Source organism: Balearica regulorum, chromosome W (genome assembly GCF_011004875.1).
Source record: "Balearica regulorum gibbericeps isolate bBalReg1 chromosome W, bBalReg1.pri, whole genome shotgun sequence".
Classification (NCBI taxonomy): domain Eukaryota; kingdom Metazoa; phylum Chordata; class Aves; order Gruiformes; family Gruidae; genus Balearica; species Balearica regulorum.
The window spans coordinates 5,252,430-5,276,242 of record NC_046219.1 but is presented as its reverse complement, the minus strand read 5'-3'; the positions used below and the strand labels follow the sequence as shown (position 1 = coordinate 5,276,242).

The window sequence follows — 23,813 nt, the reverse complement described above, 5'->3', positions numbered from 1 at the left end:
GTAAACCCAAACCACCATCCTCACAGGAGAGGCTGCTACCCGAACACAGTTATATTATTAGACATCAGAGAATCTGTTCAAGACATATCCTTAATGAAAACATCTGAAAATCACTTACTAAATTTTAAACTTCAATAATCTGTCAGCATTAACTCTGTCATCTAGTTGATCTCCCCAGCAGTATCAAAATGTAATTACTGCTGACTTTCACACTGATAACCATTCTGGGAGAGGCGATACTGCATCTTGACCAGTACTGCCTTGCAACCCCCCATTGCACATTTAGTTCCACCCCAGCAAACACATACCTCTGGGTCATCTGTGTAGTCAAACATCCGAAAAATAACCCTTGGCATTGGGTACACTGAATCTTCAGTGTGAGGTGGAGGAGTGAATGGAGGCAGGTTATGCTGCAATGCTTCACAAAGAATACTGTCAAAGGCAAGGTAAGGCCTCAGAATGTGTCTTTCTTGCCAACGGTCTTTTTTCAACTTCTGAATCTGGGCCCAAAGGCAGTCCAAGTACTGAAAGAAAAGACATGAAATATAAGATATGCTGAATTTTATAAATGAACTTGTAGCTCCCTGTGACGTATGGACTATCAAACATTTAGGTAAATTCCTTATTGCATTCAGAAAAAAACCCAAACAAGCAGCTACTTAAATTGCTTATTAGAAGCCATCTAGTGATTCAGTAAATCAAGAGACAACTTAACAACTCTGAACAGCAATCTTGCTCCTAATTTCATGCATTAAAGGCATTTGCCATTTTACTAGTAAAATAAACACTAGAGTGCAGTCCAGGAGTCCAAGTGTGACACACAAATTCACTGCATCAATATTAATTCAGTCAACATTCATTCCACCTACAAAAAGACCCACATTATTTCAATATTACAATTAAAGATCTAAATACAGTCTAAGAGATACCAAATGGGGGGGTAGGAGTGGTGGTGAATACAAGGAGAGCAGGGCTGCTGTTCAGAGGGACCTGGACAGGCTGGAGAAATGTGCTGACAGGAACCTCATGCAGTTCAACAAAGGCAAATGCTAAACCCTACACCTGGGGAGGAACAACCCCAGGCACCAGTATATGCTGGGGGCTGACTAACTAGGAAACAGCTTTGGAGAAAAGGACCTGGGGGTTCTTGGTGAACAAGTTAAACATGAGCCAGCAGTGTGCCCTTGCAGCAAAGAAAGCCAATCACATTCTGGGCTTTATCAGCAAGAGCATAGCCAGTAGGTCGAGGGAAGTGATCCTTCCCCTCTATTCAGTACTTGTAAGGTCACATCTGAAGTGCTGTGTCTGGTATTGGGCTCCTCAGTACAAGGCAGACATTGATATATACTGGAGTGAGTCCAGTGGAGGAAAAAGTAAAAGTTCAATAAAAAGAAAAACCACCTCATATCAGCCAACTCTCCCCTCTAATACTTTTAGTTTAATTATGAAAGAGGGTGCAATTAGTGCTGCATAACGTTTGTGTGTATCTGTTTAGCACTTTCTAGAGCTGTAAAAAGCAAAGCTACTGCAGGAAGAACACTCTAAAGGTTTTCTTTTTGCATAAGGGAAACATTTTAATGGGTAAATTACATCTTCCTTCTCCAAAAGGTACTTTCAGTACAGAGCCTTGTAACCCCATTTCCCAAGAATATTATGTTCAATGACCATTCCTCATTTAGCAGCATTTCCTAAAGAGGACTGTCACCAAACAACAAAATGCTCTCCCACTCACCCAATGCAGTTTTAAGTTTTAGCCCAAGACTTAGAAGAGAATGTCTTACCTAGAATCCATTTGGAATAAAGACACATGGGAGGGCGATTCAAAAGAATTAAATTTTTTCTTAAAGCACCTTTAATTTTGAATTTCCAAAGAACATTTCAGCTAAATAATTATTTTAAAGCATCTTTTAAACAGTACAAAATAAATAAAGCCTACTTGCCTCTTCTTGTGGATGTGGTTTATCAGCAGTCCAAACTTGTAACATGGGTACATGAATCTTCTGGCGACGCCTGTTTATACAGGAAAGAAAACCTAACACTTAAAAAGCTGATCTTAGAAAGCAATGTTTTCTTATTGTGAGTATACTACTGTTTGGTCTATTGAGCTGATGAGGTCTGCAGTAGTATAAAAACAGGTTTGTGAACATTTAAATAATCACTAACACCTAGTCTCAATGGCAGTGTTAAATCACTTCGAGAAAAAGACACACACACACACACACACACAGAGAGACACAGGTGACCAGCAGCCTAGTCATAACAATGCAGAAATATATGCATCAAGAAAATATTACCTTAGACACACACAGAAGTTGAGAGTGATACTTAAGGTGTTTAGATTCATAAACCTCTCCATCTATTTTATTTTTCAGGGTCTTTTCCTCACAGTTGTTTGGGTCTAAAAATTTAGAGTATTTCTAAATTAACAATAATCAAAGCTATTGATCCCTACTTGAATAGGTATCAGAAAGAATTTACTGGTTATAGCTTACTTCAGATAGCTTTCTGTGTGGGACAAGAGGCGATCTATTTCAGCATCTTTCTTCTCATACAACTCCTTTCCAACCCAAGGCAAAGATGACAGAAATGCAAACACATACCAATCACATCGTACCTACGGGAAATAAATTAAAAAGGGATTTATTTGTCAAACTTATTGAATTTGTCTCAATGCAGAAAGTAGCAAACCCAGGAGTATTTAAGGGTATGTAGAGATCAACTCAAGTTAAATCAGCAATCAATACTTAGAATTACAACTGCGTGTGAGTTCAAGTTCCTGAAGACGTGTCAAGAGGCTGTTTGAAAACAGGAACGCATAATTCAAGAGGCAGACATTTAGACATACATTATATTTGGAGACCCACACAAAAAACCTTCTACAGAGCCTCTTTACTTAAATAATTCAAAGTTATCAATGGCAAATTTCCTGAAGAAATTCTTTTAAAACACTTAAAAGAAAGTGAAATTGAACTAAGCTATCAGAATGATTTAATAATTGACCCTTCCATAAAGTAGGCATATGCAAACCATAAGGTGCATCACTGTTACAGTGACCTTAACATGATCTATGAATTCTTTAGGCTATTGCAATGCATTCACCAGCAAAGAAAGAGATAAACCAAATTTCCATAGCCCACAGTGTGTTAGCTGGATTGGCAGCCAAGGGAAAAACATATTCTTACCTGAAAGATGTTATATTTTATTTGGAACATGACATGCACACATAAGAGAACAAATATTATTTTTAGAAACTTTCTGCAAACTAACTATATATTACAACTGTTCAATAAAATTGGCAAAACTCACTATTATATACTTGCCAGAAGCAAAGGAAAAGAAATTTGAGTTATCTCACTAAAGAAGACTTAACTATTTTACTGTATGCATGTATTGTCTAACTCACAGGATCCTTTTATTCATGCTAAGTGAATGTTTTATTCATGATAAAGTGAAATTGTGTAAAAACAGCACAGCACTTGAGATGGCAGTTACTATGCTTACTTGCGGTATATCTTCCTCCTGTGTCACACTCACAAAGTTCTCAAACATGGCTACCATTGAAGGTGCAGCTATTACGTGACAATTCACAAGATCAGATAGAAAACGAACCTATTGAACAACAACAAAAATGTTATTTTATTAATTTTTAAATTAATACTCTTGCATTCAACTACACAAAAAGAAATAAGCATTAATTCAACATCAAAGGAGATGGGGGGAAGGGATGGACACACAGGGGGAGGGGGAAAGGAGGAAGAGGGCACAACAGAACAGGGGGAGAAATGGATGGGACACACAGTGACAGCTGGAGAAAGAAGTGAGGGAGACACAGGGCACAAGCCAGAATATGTCACAGGGTAGGAGCATGAGAAGCAGCAGCAAGAACACACAAGCCAAAACACATGAAACAGAGTACATGACAAGGTGGGAGCTCAAGAAAGAACGAGCCAGAGGGCATCAACAGTTGACGGCTGAAGAAAGAACAAGTGAGACACAGAGAATGCTAGAGCACATCACAGGGAGGGAACTGGAGAAAGCAGGAGCATGAGAGCAAGCCAGAGGGCACGAGCCTAAGAATGAGTGAGACATGAAGCATGAGCCAGAGCGCATTACAGGGTGGTAGCTGGAGAAAGAACAAGTGAGAAAATGAGACACAGGGCACAATCCAGAGAAAGAAATAGCCAGCAAGTGAGACACAAGGCAGGGGCTAGAAAGAGCATGCATAAGACACAGGGCAAGGTCGAGAGTCAGAGAGATGGAGACATGGGGAGTGGGCAAGGGGTGGGGCAGGGAAGCTGTTGGGGGTGAGAGACACAGAGTAACACACACAGTATGCAAGAATGAAGATGGAAATTCACTTTTTGCATGTATCCAGAAGAATAACAGTACACATCAGTGTTAAATCAGTATACTGCTCATACAAAACTTCCATACAAAATACATTTCTATGGTCACTTATCCATAACTTGAACTAGTTTCATACAGACAGACCCTTAAAACCACTGCTATTGTCAGATTTTAACAAGGCACCAAACTAATGGTATGCTGCTAATCAAATGGAAGTGGTTTCAGAAGGAGCCAGCACTGAAAATTACCCACTTGGTCTTCATTACTCACAAGCAGGATGAGCATACAGAACTGATTACAGCTATCCAATATAACCTATCCACTTGGGAATAAGCTGCCTTTAAAATCAATAAATAAATACAGGGATCCAACAGGAACAGTATTTGTCTCTGAGCACAGTAGAAATGAATAGCTTTCATTCACCTTCTATATTCTCCTGTAGAACAAACTAGGGGGGGGAGAAAGAAACCCTCTGATTTCCTGAGAGTTAATTTGGTTGTGGGAAATTTCACACATAGCTTGGAGGTCAGTTTTGCTATTATAACCTAATTTTTCATCTCCTTAGGAAGGAATACTACACACTTTCTCCTAGCATGTCTATAGAGCACTACATGGGGATGCCAGAAAAGACCATGTTGCATACAGAAAATCTCCAGTCCCTCTGGATGTCAAAAGGAAGAGTAAGTAATATTGGGTGGGTACGGGGAGAGGAAGACTAGGGGAAAAAGAGATGTGAAAGATTCCACTTACTAAGTACTCAGCTTCATTATACATGTTGACTTTCAAACATTCTTTGAGCTGACGAATCATGGCTTCTACGAATTCCCCACCAAAGTTGTAGTTCCTGGCATTCAGCAGCCCAACTAATGTTGTGTAAATGGTAAGCTTTTCTGGTAATAGACGTGCACTGATTTAAATGAAGTAAAATAAGCATTTTGTTAGATGTTCATTTATCACATGCCAACCACTGCATTTACATAGCATCTTTGAACCTGCTTTGTATAGGTTACGCTTCTCTTGTGTTTAAGCAAGGTAAACTGCTAACCTGACATTAGTTATATGTCCTGTGGACAAAAGATTACAGAACATCTTTTTTAGGACTATAATCCTTTAGGATTATTTACACTACTTTTAACTACATTTCAATATATTTTCTCTTTAATTATTCTTAACTCATAAGCACTTAGGATTATAGTAGCTTCTAAAACCTATAGCAACTACATTTTAAGACATTTTCAGCTGCAGTCTCCAACTCAGCAAAACTTTCAATCTGGACAAAAGCTGTTATTCAAGCAAAGGGCATAAGGTATCAGACTGGAATAACATTTGACAAAAGCTTCTAGTAATATAATTTTAAGTACTGCCAAAATGTATCATTTAACAGAAAGTTTTGAAAGTATCAGTCATTTAAAAAAAAAAATCTGTTGAAAATATATATATATTAGAAACCATTCTGACTATTCTGCCTCACTTTCCAGTTTTATATACTCTATGGGAATATGATCAAATAATACCATTTAAGACAACTTGTTCAGTGTAGCATAAGTTAGCCATTCTATTATACTAGAACAGCAAGATTACATGAGAGATGTAAACATTTTACATCACTTACAAGTTAAATTTGATTCTAAGTATCTCAAACTTAAGTAAGGAATTTTCAGTATAAGGTTAAGTCCTATTGTAACTACTTATTTTCTTCAAATGTTTTGTAAATGTGTAAGCTAATTCCATGCCTTCAAAGGCATTCAGCTGTTGTGGGAAACAGGTGTACTGTTTGACTTATGTTTATGAACAGTGCTACAAAATGGATTTAAAATTTCCTTACAGCTATAGCACAAGCTGGCACTGAAACACCCCCACACACCCCTCCCTCCCCAATGTGGTATACTATTGCAGACCCCACACAATCCCCTCCTGGGACACGTCCCCAGTGGCCCAACAGACAAAGCAATTCAGTTCCAGTGCTTTACTAGGGAGAGGAAGGAGTGCTGCTAGCCAAGGGGGGAGCCTACCTCTGGTCCCTTCATCTCTCCACTACTAGAGGGTAGGTTCATGGAGAGAGGAGCACCTCAGCCCCTAAAAAGGGGAACAGGAAAAGTAGGAATACAAAGATAAGAATTGACACCCAACAGATTTTTGTATTCTTTAGTGACCGTTCAATTCAGAAACAAGATACTACCCAGCATATTCCCCCATGGCAATGAGAAAGCAGCTCTGGGATCTACTCTGCTTATGACCTTGCACACACATTTCAAGTGGGAGTACTGTACATAGATATTTTCCTTGATTTATGCCTAAGTCAATAGACTAAGCTTCTCCTCAGATTTCTTTTGCATGGAGTAAGACAAAGCCTAAGCAATAACAGTGTTCAAGAACTAAAAGCTGTTCACAGCATTTAAAGTACTTCAAATACGTAAACTTTTCTATTTAGCATAGATAACAGAGCACCTCCCAAATCTTCTGCATACATACACAGTACAAAGAATTCTTAATATCTTGCTTTTATAGTTTGGTAGATCAGCTTCCAAGACACCAGCTAGACCCTCCAAGTTGCTCTCCAGAGAGGAAGTACTCTAAGAAAGAAAAGAGTGTCTTCTCATCAATCTGGTATATCAACTACCCCCACAATAACAAGCGGAAGACAAGCAAATAGGATAAAACAAAATATTACTTCGCATTTTGTTCCTGTTAGAAGTAATGATTCAAATTCCATTAGGAATTCACAATTTCTCTCATTTGCTAGAAATAAGAAGCAAAAATGACTAAGAGGAGCTTCAATTGTGACTTCTCCATAGCAAGGAGCTCTAGTGTTTTCCTAGGAAGTAAGAGTTAACATAGCTTCAGAGGTCTCTCAGTAACTGAATTAAACATTATATTAATGAAATCAGGGGAAGTGAAACAACTACATAGCTTGTATGTGGCTTAAGTTAATGTATAAGACCCATCATATTTGTTGTCACCCTTTTTTCTATGCTTGTTACAAGCACCAAACCCAGTTGTGACATTGGTGGGATCTTTTGTTGTGTGTTTGGCTTTTTTTGGTACACATCGCATTAGTTTGCCTCTACTCCTTGAAAAAATGGAAGCAGTGATAAAGTTCAGAGTTGGAATGATACCTCTTCACTAGTTATACTTTAACATTGTATCATAGGGTTAGCATTTAAGAATTTTCTTTTTAAAAACCCAGTTTTGCAGAGGCCAACAATTTTCCGGCTAGGAAGTTTCCAATGGATTTTCTTTTTTTGGACCACTAATTAACATATATGTGTCTATTAACACATAAAAACATATAAAACAAAGAAAACAATGCATTATGTTCAAGGACCCTAAGTCACAAACCAATATGGAAATAGTACTTATACCTTCTCTCCCACTCTGCATATTAAAGATTCAAGTCTCTCTTCAATTTCAGATGGCTCAGATGTTCTCCTCCTTTTGTGAGGTTGCCCTGTTTCAATACATTAAATATGTTATTTGCCTGCTGTGGTGGGTTGATTCTGGCCAGCAGCCAAACATGCATGCAGCCACTTGCTCACTCCCCCCACACCAAGCATGATGGGGGAGATAACAGGAAGAGCAACAGCGAGAAAACTCATGGACTGAGATAAAACACAGTTTAATAAGTGAAGAACGAGGGCAGGAGGGAAACAAGTGATACAAAGGCAGTCATAGAATCATAGAATGGTTTGGGTTAGAAGGGACCTCAAAGATCATCTAGTTCCAACCCCCCTGCCATGGGCAGGGACACCCTCCACTAGACCACGTTGCCCAAAGCCTCATCCAACCTGGCCTTAAACACTTCCAGGGATGGGGCATCCACAACTTCTCTGGGCAACCTGTTCCAGTGCCTCACCACTCATAGTAGAAGAATTTCTTCCTAATATCTAATCTAAATCTACCTTCCTTCAGCTTAAACCCATTACCCCTTGTCCTCTCCAGCTTTCTTGTAGGCCCCCTTTAGTCATTCACCACCTCCCACCAGCAGACCAGTATCTATCCAGTCTCTGAGTGACAACTACCTTGAAAAGACTACTCTTCCAGTTTCATTGCTGAACATGATGTTATATGGTCTGGAATATTTGTTTGGTCAGTTGGTGTCAGTTGTCTCATCTGTGTCCCCTCCCAACATCTTGCCCATCCCCAGCCTACTCACTGGAGGGGTAAAGTGGGAAAAAGAAAAGGCCGTGACTCTGTGCAAGCACTGCTCAGCAATAGCTAAAACATTGGTGTGTTATCAACACCATTTTGGTCACAAATTCAAAGCACAGCATCATATGGGCTGCTATGAAGAAAGTTAACTCCATCCCAGCCAACCCCAGTACATCTGCTTATTCTAAAAACTCTCTAGATACTTTTACCATTCCAGCAACATACTTCTAAGAAAAAAAGTCCTGAAAAAGCATTTGAAATTGACCCAATAAACAAGAAAAACAAAAGTATAGCCATATTACTGATGACCTAATCCATGAAGTATAAAGTTAACATTGTAGCTGTCTCAAATTTTATTTAGAAATAATTCTGCATTTCTGCTACAGTATGAGACAGTATATGTGAGATAAACTAAACATACTTTACAGAGTTACCAGTTACTGTGTATTTTGTTAGTGCTTTATAACATCTTCTTCAGCATATATGTATATATATAAAAAGATATTAAGAATCCTTGCTTATATTTTTAGGGGTTTTATAAGCTTAGAAAAAACTGCACATCAAAGCAATTAAAAAATAAAAGTGTGATTAAAAAAGTTTATCTTTGCAATCAAAAGCTGAAAAAGCTAGTCACAAAACTGTCCAACTCTCCACTCACACAGATTTACGTTATTAAGAGAAACAGCATTTGCTTCAGTTTCTGAAGTCAGTCATTCTCCACTCTCAATGTTTTCTGAACGTTTTCCATTAAGCCTGTACAAGATGCGAGAACACATCCTTCTGACTACACGTATGCAGAGCTGAATGCTCTGATCAGTTTATTTTCACCCAGGGCGCTCCCTGTATTTGAGGCAGACCGAAGCAACGGGTCAGGACAGTCTTTAGCCCCAGTTACACAAGTTGATTCCTTGCATCAGAGCGCCCTAGAAGTCCTGACAGAGGACCAGGGTGAGCCGCCACCACCCAGAGCCAGAGGCGAGATAGCGCCTCGAGGAGTCACCTCAGCCGAGACGTGCCACTCCCCTAGCCCTAAGGACGACACAGCCCCAAGCGCAGGACACGCGGAGTCCAGACCCTGGAACTAACTCACTCCATCCATGCTTACCATCGCTCTCGTCGCTGTGCCGCCGCCGAGACATACTAGCACCGCCCCTGCGAGAAATCTGCGTGTGAAAGAGGAAAAAGCAGGAACGCTATACCCAGAGTAGGAGAAGGAAGAGGACTATGTAAAGACCATACAACAACGATCAGAATATTTTTCTCCACTTGCCCCCTCCCTACTTCCTGTTCGTCTCAATCTTCTTCCGGGGTAAAAGAGCAATAGGAAAAGCTGCCTTCTCTTTTCGTGACTTCCTGCGACTTTCTGGGAATTAGCTCTATTCTGCTTGTTTCTCTATAGTACAAAGAACTCAGATGATTTCTAAGATGGGGGGAGGAATAGACACAAATTTAATGAATTTTCTATTAAATAAAAAAGTTTTATTTACTTTCACTTGTGCCTGGTCTCTTTTGAAGGCTTATATTTTGCCTACTGCATGCGTAAATTGTGCTCTGTGAGCCCCACCCCTGGGGTACCTTACTGATGTCTGGTGACATCCCAAGGTTTCTGGTAGGCTCTCAGACACAAGCCACATTAGCTTTGATGATCTGACAAGGTAAGAAAATCCCTTGACAATTTGAAAAACTTACTTGCTGTAAGTAGGTTTGCATCTGCCTCACACCTCACATCATCTAGCACAAGTTCAAATTTCTCTTTTTTTAAAATGAAATTTGGACAAGTGAAACTTTGAGGTACCGAAAAGACCTTAGCTTTTGATTTTCCTTTACTCAACTGGTTTAGATTCCCTCTTCAATTCATCCAGTTTCCTTGAACTCATTCCCGATTTTGTGCACCTTTCACAGCTGCTCGCACCTGCACAAAGCATTATTGCTGTGCTGATACAGAAGCATTTGCCTCCATTTTACATTGGTATAATCAATGGCAAAGATATGGACTTTATAGGATCACATACACCACACGACCACCCGCTACCCCCTTGAAACTGTATTTTTCCTGCAGTGTCAAAGCAGACCTATGCTGATGTTACTCAACACCTCCATAAACAGACACACAGCCAGGAAAAGATTTTTTTTTTTTTTGGTGCTGCTGTTGTCCAAAAAGCGGATTCATTGCCCGGTGTGCAATATGCCAATTCTCACACACACAGGAGAGATAATGCTTTTTATTCAGGCCTGGGTGCTCGGTGGATTTCCACAAATCAAGCACCCCTAACGCCGGTTCTCTTGTCATACTTATACACAAAAGTTACAAATTAGTACACTCCCAGTTACAATGATTGGTTCAGATTTCTTCACCTAGTATGCAAATGTGGTGGGTTGACCCTGGCTGAGGGCCAGGTGCCCACCAGAGCCGCTCTATCACTCCCCTCCTTCACTAGACAGGGGAGAAAAGGTACAATGAAAAAAAAAAAAAACTTACGGGTCGAGATAAGGACAGGGAGAGATCATTCTCTAATTATCATCACGAGCAAAACAGACCAAACTTAGAGAGGGAATTCATCTTATTTATTACTAAGCAAAACAGAGTAGAGGAATGAGAAATAAAACCAAATCTTAAAACACCTCCCCCCACCCCTCCCATCTTCCCGGGCTCAACTTCACTCCCGGCTTCAACCTCCGTCCCCCCATCAGTGGCACAGGGGGACGGGGAGTGGGGGTTATGGTCAGTTCATCACACGGTGTTTCTGCCGCTTCTTCATCCTCAGGGGGAGGACTCCTCTCATCGTTCCCCTGCTCCAGCGTGGGGTCCCTCTCACGGGAGACAGTTCTTCACGACCTTCTCCAACGTGAGTCTCCTCCACGGGGTGCAGACCTTCAGGAGCAAACTGCTCCAGTGTGGGTCCCCCACGGGGTCACAAGTCCTGCCAGCAAACCTGCGCTGGCGTGGGCTCCTGTCTCCACGGATCCACAGGTCCTGCCAGGAACTTGCTCCAGCGCGAGCTTCCCACGGAGTCACAGCCTCCTTCAGGTGTCTCCACCTGCTCCAACGTGGGGTCCTCCACGGGCTGCAGGTGGAATCTCTACACCCCCTCATCCTCCCTCCATGGGCTGCAGGGGGACAGCCTGCTTCACCATGGTCTTCACCACGGGCTGCAGGGGAATCTTGCTCTGGCGCCTGGAGCACCTCCTCCCCCTCCTTCTGCACTGACCTTGGTGTCTGCAGATGTTCTTACATCTTCTCACTCCTCTCTCTGGCTGCAAAAGTGCTCTCCAACTGTTTTTTTTTTTTCTCTTTCTTAAATATGTTATCACAGAGGCGCTGATTGGCTTGGCCTTGGCTAGCGGCGGGTCCGTCTTGGAGCCGGCTGGCATTGGCTCTGTCAGACACAGGGGAAGCTTCTAGCAGCTTCTCACAGAAGCCACCCCTGTAGCCCCCCCCCGCTACCAAAACCTTGCCACGCAAAACCAACACAGCAAACTAGTACGCATGCTCAGTTCTTTTCTCTGCCTTTATCTTTTGAGTAGGTGGTATAATTTGGGTAGGGGGCTCATGGGTCAGTGGTCGCGGAGACCCTGGCCCAAATTACTTTTCCCCTAGTTTCTCAATACTTCTGCCACTTCCAAATGGTTCTTCAGGGTCTGTTGATCAGACTAATGATTCATCAGTTATGCTTCTACCTCTTGATGATCACGTCTTAATTGATACATTGTTTGGATAAATATTAACTAACATAGGGGTAGGACTGTACAATAGCCATCCTTAGTAGTACCTAGCAACTATCTACAAAGCTATCTATCTGTGACATCCTTAACTGTGAAAAACTATCTGTAACTTCTTAGCTACAGAAACATGATTAACTTTTAAATTCAATGCAAGATATCACTGCCAAGTCTAAAATCCTCTTTCTATCTGTTCTAATGTGTCATGTTATGGGCAACAAGGTAGAAGTACTGCTGTGTTACTGTGAGGTGAAGGACCCAGGAAAGCTCTGTGTTTGGCAAAAGGCTCAGTGCCAACACCTGTATCTCACTGGTAAGTTAATGTTTTAAGCAGCAGCGGTTACTTTCTTTACAGAGATTTGTCTTTACTTAGTGCAGGATAATGTGTTATATGGAGAGTGAAATTGTAATCTGTATCGTCAGGCATGAAAAGAGCAAAACAGCTGACAATGGTATTACTACATAATAGCCTTGTTCTCTTAATTCCTCAGAGACTAGAGCCAAGGAGGTCAGTTGGCCAGGTTTCTTAGGCTCCCTGTATAGTCAGTGGGGAAAGACTCTTCTAGAGAGCAAGTCTGAGCAGAAAATTAATTAAACTTTTCTTTGAATTGCCTTCCCAAAGGAGTCTTTCTTTCTCTGTGCTGATAGTGGGAGAATGGTCTCCCTATGCTAAACTTAACCATTATGGTGTTCCATTTCCCAGGACTTTTTTTCTTATGTAGAGTGTGATTTTTTTTTTTTTTTTTTCTCTACAGGCTTTGGCTTCTTGTTCTGCCATTTTCTTGAATGCTGAATGTTGTTGTCAGTCACTTGTAGCTTAACTACATAGAAATTATTGTCTAAGCTTTGTCTGTATCCCCTGGTGCAGGATGAACTGTGCCATTGATGCTTTGTGTCCTTTGTCACTTTCCCAAACTTCATATCATTTTTTCCTTCTTTTTGTGGTTATTTTTTACTTTTCTATATCATCAAATTATAGGGGATTAGGGGACTTGAACATCTCTCGTATGAGGAAAGGCTGAGAGAGCTGGGTCTGTTTAGCCTGGAGAAGAAAAGACTGAGAGGGGATCTCATCAATGCTTATAAATATCTAAAGGGTGGATGTCAAGAGGATGGGGCCAGACTCTTCTCAATGGTGCCCAGTGACAGGACAAGGGGCAATGGGCACAAACTGGAACACAGGGAGGTCCATCTGAACATGAGGAAAAACTTCTTCACTTTGAGGGTGACCGAGCACTGGAACAGGCTGCCCAGAGAGGTTGTGGAGTCTCCTTCTCTGGACATATTCAAAACCCATCTGGACGCAATCCTGTGCAACCTGCTCTAGGTGATCCTGCTTGAGCAGGGAGGTTGGACTAGATGATCTCTAGAGGTCCCTTCCAACCCCTACTGTTCTGTGATTCTGTTCTGAAAGGTTGGAACAAAACTTCACACAGTATTCTAACTCAGCTAACAGAATTGCATATCTGATCTGTGACCTCCTTCCCAGAGCTGATGCTATTTAAAGCAAAAGAAATTCAGTGTTCCGCAAGTACAAAGCCAGTCTTCCTTGTTCAGATTAAATGAAAGGAAGGTACCTCCCCATACACATACACTTCTCTGCAGCTCCCAGGGTAAAATGTCCTGATGCTTCTTATCTCATAGTTTCCCAGCTCTTTTTTCTCCAAGTGTATTTGGTTTAAGGGGGGGGGGGCAGGGGGGAGGGCTGCAGGGGTGGCCTCTGTGAGAAGAGACCAGGGGCTGCCCCTGTGTCAGACAGAGCCAGTTCTAGCCAGCTTCAAAACAGACCTACTGCTGGCCAAAGCTAAGCCAATCAATGAAGCTGAGAAAACATATTTAAGAAAGGATAAAAATCACTGTGCAGCAGCTGTGAGAGACAGGAGTGAGAAAATGTGAGAGAAACAGCCTGCAGACACCAAGGTCAGTGAAGAAGGAGGGGGAGGAGGTGCTCCAGGTGCCAGAGCAGAGATTCCTCTGCAGCCCATGGAGGTCCATGGTGGAGTGGGCTCCTGGCAGGAACTGCGGCCTGTGGGGTACCCATACTGGAGCAGTCCATTCTTGAATGACTGTAACCCCTGGAAAGAACCCATGCCAGAGCAGTTCTTGAAGAATTGCAGACTGTAGGAAGGACTCACGTTGGGAGCAGTTCATGAAGGACTGTATCCTGTGGGAGGGATCCCATGCTGGAGCAGGGGAAGGAGCGACAGACACTAAGCGTTATGAACTGACTGCAACCCCCATTCCTCATTCCCCCTGTGCTGCTCCGAGTGGGAGGAGGTAGAAGAGTTGGGAGTGAAGTTGAGCCTAGGAAGAAGGTGAGGGTGGGGGGAAGGTGTTTTTAGATTTGTTCTCATTTCTCACTATCCTACTCTGTTATTAATTGGCAAAAATTTAAATTAATCTTCCCCAAGTCAAGTCTGGTTTGCCTGTGATGGTAATTGGAGAGTGATCTCCCTGTCCTTTTCATCTTATTTTCTCCCCTTGTCCTGCTGAGGAGGAGGAGTGAGAGAGCAGCTTTGTGGGCACCTAGTGGCCAGACAAGTTTAACCCATCATACCAAGATAGATACGGCATTTGACTTCTCAATCAATTGAGGATTCTTTCCCTCTCACTCCCTTTGATTCAGTAAAATTTGTTTCACTGGTTCAGAGATTTTGTTCATTTATGTCAGTGCTGTAGATGGAATGAATCAGTTAGATTTAATGTCAATATTATGCATGTTGACATTTTTTGTTCTAGCTACCTGAATTACTGGGCACAATTCTACTGTCTGTCCTCAGGCAAACTTCCAGTGGGAGTTTTAACTCTAGAACGACTGTGGGATTTGCCTATTAACCAGTCATACCTTCTTTTTCTTGCACAAGCTTTTGTAACTCTTTTCTATCATTCTTAAGAAAAGATACAAAAGTGGATACTGAATGTTTTTTCCCAGTTTTTCTTTTATTGTATCCTTCTTGTTCAAGACCATTGTTAAGGGATGGCCACCACCTCCAGTAGCTCTGTCCCAGGACTCCCTCCTTCCCGGCCACCGGAACCCAGCCTGGTGCACCCAGGGACCCGGGATTTCTGCCCAGGTTAAGGAACATAGCTGCCACTTTCCCATTTGGAGGTTCAACCAGTAGTGAAGCTGAGCACATATTGCAGAGACACATACACAGGACACTGAGATGGCCAGTCACATAGACTCCCACAGACAAGGCACTGCCTTCAACAGCACCTACATATAGGACTCACATAAAGCACAAACACAGACAGCCAAGTCCCCTTTCTCTTCATCTGGAAGAGACAGGTCACTAGTGAAGGCACACACACCCCCCAATCTCTAGATTCACAAGCACATGCACATTTGTGGATCCCTTGAGTACCAGCACGGCCCCTCTGTCTGCCTGGTACACCTGCACAGATCCCCCTACTTGCCAGCTGGTCTAACTTGCAGTTTCCTAGTGAGTTATATGCACACACCTAGTCTGATTCGAGTTGCTGGCACCCAATCTGTTCACACCAGTCCCCCCCAGTAGCTGGCACTTAGACCTTGCAGCAGGCATACACACGGGATAGAGAATAGGTTTCCACAGAGAGATAGTTAAGAAAGGATTTAATAAGAAGATAGGACAGATTGCAGTGATCAGGCACAGGGTTCAGCCAAACTGTTGTCCCAAAAGTGGGATTGTTTACCCAGTGTGCAGTACGCCAATATACACACAGAGCAGAGGTATCTTATTTATTTCATGTCTGCGCAGAGATGGGTGCTAGGTGGCAATTCCACAAAGCTAGCACACTACACACAGAATCTACCACATATTTATCTTGTTACAGGATTAGAAAAACCCGCCTAAATTTACGCTAATTGGTTATTAATTACCGCATCATCTACTGTTGGTCAAGCATCTTTAAATTAGCACGCATGCTCCTTGAGGGGGTGTAACTTGCATAGTCCTTTAATTGGGTAGGTGGTGGTAAACCTGCCCCCCCAGCCACCTTTCCCTTTCCCCTAGTTACTTCTGATTCTTGTTGACTTCAGGCCTCTCTGGCAATCGCCCAGCTCTCGGTGCCTTCTGGGGCAGGATGTTTCCTCTTTATCAGTTTTCCAGCTCTCCTTCAAGGATACTCTTTAGCAAAGCATGCTTTTTATCAGTCTTTCGGCTCTTCTTCAAAGATATAGTCGGCAGCAAAGCAAGTAGTGCATTTAACCCTAAATTAAACAGTGTCTAAGCACTAACCCAAACACATTTCTGTCCCTGCAAAGTGGAAAATTCTACTTTATGGATATCAAGACTGGCCCTGTTTTACATGCAACCAACCCCTTTTATAACCCTTTTGTCTACCCCCACTTTGTTCCTCCTTGCTCACCCTTCCTCTGTGCATTGCCTCATCAGTTGGCATAGTTCCACTGACCCCTTCCAAAATCCTGGATCTGCTTCTCCTTTTGACTACCAGGTACAAATTGCTTCAGAATCACTCCCAGTTCTGTGCAGGCTGCATAGCGGTGAAGGAAGAGACGTGTTCCAGCCCCATCATTCCTATCACATACCTTTACTCCAACCACACTGCCCAAAAGAGGACCACACACCCCATATCTTTATCCTTGCAATGTATTCTTGTACTCTCTTCCTCATTCTGTCTTAAGACCCTGGCTTAGTTTGCACTGGTTTGGGTTCATGGAGTTTTTGTTGTCCCAGGCTCCCTGTAAGGTGTGCCATTGATTCCATGAACCAGGTACCTTTCTTTTCTAGAAGAAATGCACAGAGTCAAGACCCTTCTCCCAGCTGCCATCAGTGCCTGACTGGAGGGAGTCAGGTGCTAACTCCTGCCTATGTCTGAGCACGTGTTCACTACTCTGTTCAGACCATGACAGCAGCTGAAGGTACCTCTGGAGAAAGCTGTATGCTATTCTGAAGAGTTTTGCTTCCCATAGTGCTGTGGATACTGTATGCTATTTTTGAGGAGAAGCTATTTGCTCTTCCTGTTATCAGTATTGTTGTCTTCCAGACAATTTTATTAGCAGAAAGTACTGCTTCATTTTCTGTACATAACCAAATCAAAGATTAGAGATGGTTGTTCACCTCAGGCCTCCAGGACCCTGCAATATTCGCTTCTAGTGAAGATGTGAAGATTAGAAATGCACTGTACTTGTAGCACATTCAAGTGGATAATTTTATCTTGACAACTAGATATTTTTAGTGTATCGTTCTTGTATATACTTTTTTAGAGAAGCTGTTTTGGTTTAACCCCAGCCAGCAACTAAGCATCACATGGCTGCTCGCTCACTCTCCCCCAGTAGGACAGAGGAGAGAATCAGAAGGGTAGAAGTGAGAAAACTCATGGGTTGAGATAAAAAGTTTAATAATTTAATAATAACAATAACAATAGTAACAAAAATAAAACCCAAGACAGACAAGTGATGCAAATGAAAACAACTGCTCACCACTAACCAACCGATGCCCAGCCAGTCCCCAAGCAGCAGCCCCCCCGGCCAACCCCTCCCATAGTTTTATTGCTGAGCATGACATCATATGGTATGGAATATCCCTATGATCAGTTGGGGTCAGCTGTCCCAGCTGTGTCCCCTCCCAACTTCTTGTGCACCCCCAGCCTACTTACTGGTGAAGCGGTGTGAGGAGCAGAAAAGGCCTTGACTCTGTGTAAGCACTGTTCAGCAATAACTAAAACATCCATGTATTATCAACACTGTTTTCATCACAAATCCAAAACATAGCCCCTTACCAGCTACTGTGAAGAAAATTAACTCTATCCCAGCCAAAACCAGCACAACAGCCTAGCTCACTTTTTTCCACACCTTCAAGTTGTTGTGTTTGAAGAAATTGTACCTGTGGGCATTGATACAAAAACTACCTCCTATAGAGAAATTGATAAGTTGATTTAAGGAAAATTAAAACCTGACTTCAAAAGAAATTATAACTTAAGTGAGAGATAAGTAAAGAAAAAAATCACTTTCAGCAAAAAAAGTTCCCTTTTGCACAGTTACCAGGACATGGGAAAAGTAGATTTGGAAAACTGACCTGTTGTTGGTAGTCAATGTTCCTGGTGCAGAGGATTTGCTGGATCAGGTTTTGGTTTGCTGAGTCTTAAGCTGCTTTGAAAAGTAGAGACTGAACCATCTGTTTTATTCCAACTATAATAACTCAAAGACATCGGTTATCTAGCATTGGGGGAACAATGTTGTGTTTCGGTGAGAAAATCAGTGTCCTGGTTTTGGCTGAGATAGAGTTAGTATTCTTTCTAGTAGTTGGTATAGTGCTATGTTTTGGATTTAAGATGAGAGTAATGTTGATAACACACTGATGTTTTAAATTGTTGCTAGGTAGTTGTAGTGTCTACGCTAAGTCAAGGACTTTTCAGCTTCTCACCCTCTGCCAGGTGCACAAGAAGCTGGGAGAGCATAGCCAGGACAGCTGACCCAGAGTGACCAAAGGGATATTCCCTACCGTGTAACATCATGCTCCATATATAACTGGGGAGGTAAGCCAGGAGGCAGATTTGCTGCTCAGAAACAGACTGGGCATTTGGTTGGTTTTTTTCCCTTCTGCATGTGGTGAGCAATTGCATTTGTGCATCACTTGGTTTATTTATTATTTTTGTTGTTGTTATTATTATTATGCTCTTCCTTTGTTATCCTATTAAACTGTCTTTATCTCAACCCATGAGTTTTTTTTTCCATTCTCCTCCTGTGAGAATTGAACATAAGAGGTTAAAAATGCTGGTGTCCATTTATCTCTTGTGCAGACATTATGGATGGAGATCCGCAAGGTCGGCACAAGAAGCAGCCGAAGGAGGGAGTCTTGCGGCAGCAGGACGGTCCTGTTTTGGCTAAAGAATGCGGAATAAGCAGATACACGGTTTCTACACAGAATCTTGAAGTCCACGGTGCCCAGAGTGAGACCTTTTGCTCAATTATCGATGATATGAATATTAAAGTTAACACCCCTTAATATAATAATGAGCTTTAAGAAGTGCATGCTAAACATATATGAATATAGTACTTGACTCTCCACCCAAATCATGTTAAACGCCAGCCCTGGGAAGGGAACAGCTAAGGTTAGGATAGAAAAAATATTGAGGAAAATACCTCTGGGGAGAGAGAAGAGGTTGAAGACCCCAAAGAGGCAGTCAATGGGCTGTGCTCCTTCTCCTCCACCCAAGACAGGGACACCTTCTTGGTAAGCACTGCGCCTTCACCTTTTGGTGAAGAATACCCAGGATAGCATTTTGCTAGCACCATCATCATATATTCACACTACTGCAGTAAGTTGTGTTGGGTTTGCGTGGCAAGGTTTTGGTAGTGGGGGGGGGGGGGGGTCTACAGGGGTGGCTTCTGTGAGAAGCTGCTAGAAGCTTCCCCTGTGTCTGATAGAGCCAATGCCAGCCGGCTCCAAGACGGACCCGCCGCTGGCCAAGGCCAAGCCAATCAGTGCCTCTGTGATAACATATTTAAGAAGGAAAAAACAGTTAGAGAGAGCTTTTGCAGCCAGAGAGAGGAGTGAGAAGATGTAAGAAACTCTGCAGACACCAAGGTCAGTGCAGAAGGAGGGGGAGGAGGTGCTCCAGGCGCCGGAGCAAGATCCTCCTGCAGCCCATGGTGAAGACCATGGTGAAGCAGGCTGTCCCCCTGCAGCCCATGGAGGAAGGATGAGGGGGAGCAGGGATTCCACCTGCAGCCCGTGGAGGACCCCACACCGGAGCAGGTGGAGGCACCTGAAGGAAGCTGTGACCCCGTGGGAAGCCCGTGCTGGAGCAAGCTCCTGGCAGGACCTGTGGATCCGTGGAGAGAGGAGCCCACGCTGGAGCAGGTTTGCTGGCAGGACTTGTGACCCCGTGGGGGACCCCACGCTGGAGCAGTTTGCTCCTGAAGGTCTGCACCCCATGGGAGAGACCCATGCTGGAGCAGTTCGTGAAGGACTGTAGCCCGTGGGAGGGACTCACGTTGGAGAAGGTCGTGAAGGACTGTCTCCTGTGAGAGGGACTCCATGCTGGAGCAGGGGAACGATGAGAGGAGTCCTCCCCCTGAGGAGGAAGAAGCAGCAGAAACAACATGTGATCAACTGACCGTAACCCCCATTCCCCGTCCCCCTGTGCCGCTGAGCGGGGAGGAGGAGGTTGAAGCCGGGAGTGAAGTTGAGCCCAGGAACATGGGAGGGGTGGGGGGAGGTGTTTTAAGATTTGATTTTATTCCTCATTCCTCTACTCCGTTTTGGCTAGTAATAAATTAGATGAATTCCCTCTCTAAGTTCAGTCTGTTTTGCTCGTGACGACAATTAGTGAGTGATCTCTCCCTGTCCTTATCTCGACCCATAAGCTTTTTGTTATACTTTTTCTCCCCTGTCTAGTGAAGGAGGGGAGTGATAGAGCGGCTCTGGTGGGCACCTGGCCCTCAGCCAGGGTCAACCCACCACATAAGTATATTTATCAAAAAGGGAATTCTGAACTTTTTATATCTGTTGCCTCAATAAATTACCTATTTTTCTTTTCAACTTTGCGAAACTGTTTCAGTGAAAGTCCTTAGTGGGGCTCTGACAGGCAAACGTTGACTCTGATAAGTGGCTACACACATAATCCTTTAGACATAAACCGTTGACCAAGTCTGGGACTAAGACTGGACCTAGCCACACCTAGGCTCCTCTCTGAGAAGGAGTTTAGAAAGCAAGGGGGTCCTTTCTGAACCTTGTGACTCAACGGGAGGGCCTCCCTCAGCCACACATCAGACTCATACCTTTTATGCTACACCTCCCCATCCCCTTGTGGGGAGAGAGGTGAACGAGTGGCTGTGTGGTGCTTAGTTACTGACTGGGGTATGACAGTCCTTTCTGGCGCCCAACGTGGGGCACAAAGGATTGAGATAACAACAGATCTGACCAGAGCATGTTAAAACAAATTTGTTACAAGTAATCATTGTATTAGTTTAATCATCACTAGTCCACTGCTCACAATGTTGTTTTATTTGTTCACAGAGTTGTTTCCAGAGTTGTGTCATGTAGCACCTTATATGCCATATATACTGGTTATCAGTGTTTATGTGTGGTTTGTCACCTCTGGGCCTTGGATTAAGGTTATCGCTCGCTTTGGTGTACTACTGGTTTATAGCATGATAAAATCATTGATAGCCAGACCAGTTTTGTATTTGTATTCAGCGGCGACTGAATCTGTATTCAGCAGCGGCAGAGTGACAGTGACGGCTTCATCTCCATACTTCAGGAGGCATCTGTCGGAAGCTATTAATAATTACGCTTTTTTTTTTTTCTCCTCGGAGAGCCAATATGTGGGGGAGACACCTTCCCTCACCTTCCCCTTCTTCTCCAGGCTAATTACAATAGCTCTTGAGAATGTTGAATATCCTTGGGATGTTCAGACCAGCATGTTTCTATTACTAGGTCTCCTGAATGCGGTTCAGGTCTTGTTTAGGATTAAATAACTATTTAAGAATACCACTCGGAGATCAACCCCCACAACAGGCACTGTGGCTACTCCAACCCCTACGACAGGCACTGTGGCTACTCCAACCCCAGCGATAAGCACTGCAGCTGAACCAGAGAATCAGCCCATACTGGTATCAGTCACCACTATACAGAAGAAGAAATGGACACGAAAGTCAACTCTTTAGTAAAGGATGATGAAACAGGGCCATCACAAGAACAGGAGGAAAAGACAGAAGCAGAGATAACCACCCAATCCCTCAGTAAGCTGCAAGATATGCAAAAAGATTTCAACCACCATCCAGGCGAACATATCATTACCTGGCTGCTCTGATGCTGGGAAAACTGGGCCAGTAGCCTGGAATTAGAGGGTGGGGAGGCCAAGTAGCTGGGATCCCTGTCTAGGGAAGGGGGCATTGACAAGGCGATTGGGAAAAAGGACACAATCCCTCAGCCTCCGGAGGCAACTTTTCAAGCATGAGGGAAAGGGATACCTTCAGTGAAGATGTTGTATGTCATCCAGGCAAGGGGACCACCATGGAGAGAGGTATCCAGTACCTGAGGGAATTAGCCATGCGGGAGATGGTTTATTATGACCCGGACAATGTGCAGTTACCCACAGACCCCGATGAAATCCAATGTACCTGACCATGTGGCAGAGGTTTGTACAGAGCGTATAACCAGCGTATGCAAAATCATTGACAGTAGTGGACTGGAAAGACGAAGACACACAAACAGTGAATGACGTGGCTGGCCAACTCTGGCAATATGAAGAAAATCTCTCTTCCTCCCTATGGGCCTGTGTCTCGGCCGTGGAAAAACTGTCTGATAAATCCAAAAAACTGTCCCAGGAGGTCCGACAAATCAAAGAGGATATGTCCAATTCCCCACTTTTATGGACCAGTGTCTCAGCTATTAGGAGTAAGTGTTCCTCTGCTCAAGAGAGAGGATATAGAGGGTACACACCACAAGGCACCCTGTGGTTTTACCTGCATGACCACGGAGAGGACATGAGGAAGTGGTATGGAAAACTTACCTTGACCCTAGAGGCACGGGTACGTGAATTGCTAGGAAAAACAATATCTTAAATGGGGATTCTTCCAGGAAAAGTGCTGCTCCAGCCTCCAGTGGGCAGTTCCCAGAGTAGGAGGAATGATCTAATTTCTGATCTTATGGAAGCAGCTTCTGATTCTTACATACAAAAAGTGAGTAACAAGGATGAGATTCGAACCCATGTGCGCCACACAAAACCATTCATCGGTAACAAATACTATGACCAGGACTAGAGGGGCCCTGCCTCCAGCCAGGTGGAGGAAAGGGACAACCGGGTTTACTGGTGTGGTGGGTTGACCCTGGCTGAGGGCCAGGTGCCCACCAGAGCCGCTCTATCACTCCCCTCTTTCATTAGACAGGGGAGAAAAAGTACAATGAAAAAAAAAAACTTATGGGTCGAGATAAGGACAGGGAGAGGTCATTCTCTAATTATCATCACGAGCAAAACAGACCGAACTTAGAGAGGGAATTCATCTTATTTATTACTAAGCAAAACAGAGTAGAGCAATGAGAAATAAAACCCAATCTTAAAAACACCTCCCCCCACCCCTCCCATCTTCCCGGGCTCAACTTCACTCCTGGCTTCAACCTCCGTCCCCCCCTCAGCGGCACAGGGGGACGGGGAGTGGGGGTTATGGTCAGTTCATCACATGGTGTTTCTGCCGCTTCTTCATCCTCAGGGGGAGGACTCCTCTCATCGTTCCCCTGCTCCAGCGTGGGGTCCCTCTCACGGGAGACAGTTCTTCACGACCTTCTCCAACGTGAGTCTCCTCCACGGGGTGCAGACCTTCGGGAGCAAACTGCTCCAGCGTGGGTCCCCCACGGGGTCACAAGTCCTGCCAGCAAACCTGCTCCAGCGTGGGCTCCTCTTTCCACGGGTCCACAGGTCCTGCCAGGAGCTTGCTCCAGCGCGGGCTTCCCACGGGGCCACAGCCTCCTTCAGGTGCCTCCACCTGCTCCAGTGTGGGTCCTCCATGGGCTGCAGGTGGAATCTCTACACCCCCTCATCCTCCCTCCATGGGCTGCAGGGGGACAGCCTGCTTCACCATGGTCTTCACCACGGGCTGCAGGGGAATCTTGCTCCAGTGCCTGGAGCACCTCCTCCCCCTCCTTCTG

The 23,813-nt window shown here is 43.7% G+C and overlaps 1 protein-coding gene across 2 annotated transcripts in view; it reads right to left on the bottom strand.

Moving 5' to 3' along the window:
- The window catches only part of LOC142599164 (nuclear cap-binding protein subunit 1-like), a 58,968-nt gene extending 49,170 nt beyond the window's left edge, over positions 1–9,798 (bottom strand). Inside the window, exons 1-8 of one of the 2 annotated variants that reach the window (XM_075738926.1) lie at positions 9,602–9,798; positions 7,710–7,795; positions 6,820–6,920; positions 5,098–5,254; positions 3,502–3,609; positions 2,493–2,614; positions 1,941–2,010; positions 309–524 (exon numbers count right to left, since the gene is read on the bottom strand). In XM_075738926.1, the coding sequence (XP_075595041.1) occupies positions 309–524; positions 1,941–2,010; positions 2,493–2,614; positions 3,502–3,609; positions 5,098–5,254; positions 6,820–6,920; positions 7,710–7,795; positions 9,602–9,635 (894 nt within the window). In that variant the 5' untranslated portion in view covers positions 9,636–9,798. Of the gene's footprint in view, positions 1–308; positions 525–1,940; positions 2,011–2,294; positions 2,403–2,492; positions 2,615–3,501; positions 3,610–5,097; positions 5,255–6,819; positions 6,921–7,709; positions 7,796–9,601 lie in introns of those variants that run through there. The other variant, XM_075738927.1, reaches the window with a different exon arrangement.
- Positions 9,799–23,813: the final 14,015 nt, after the last annotated feature.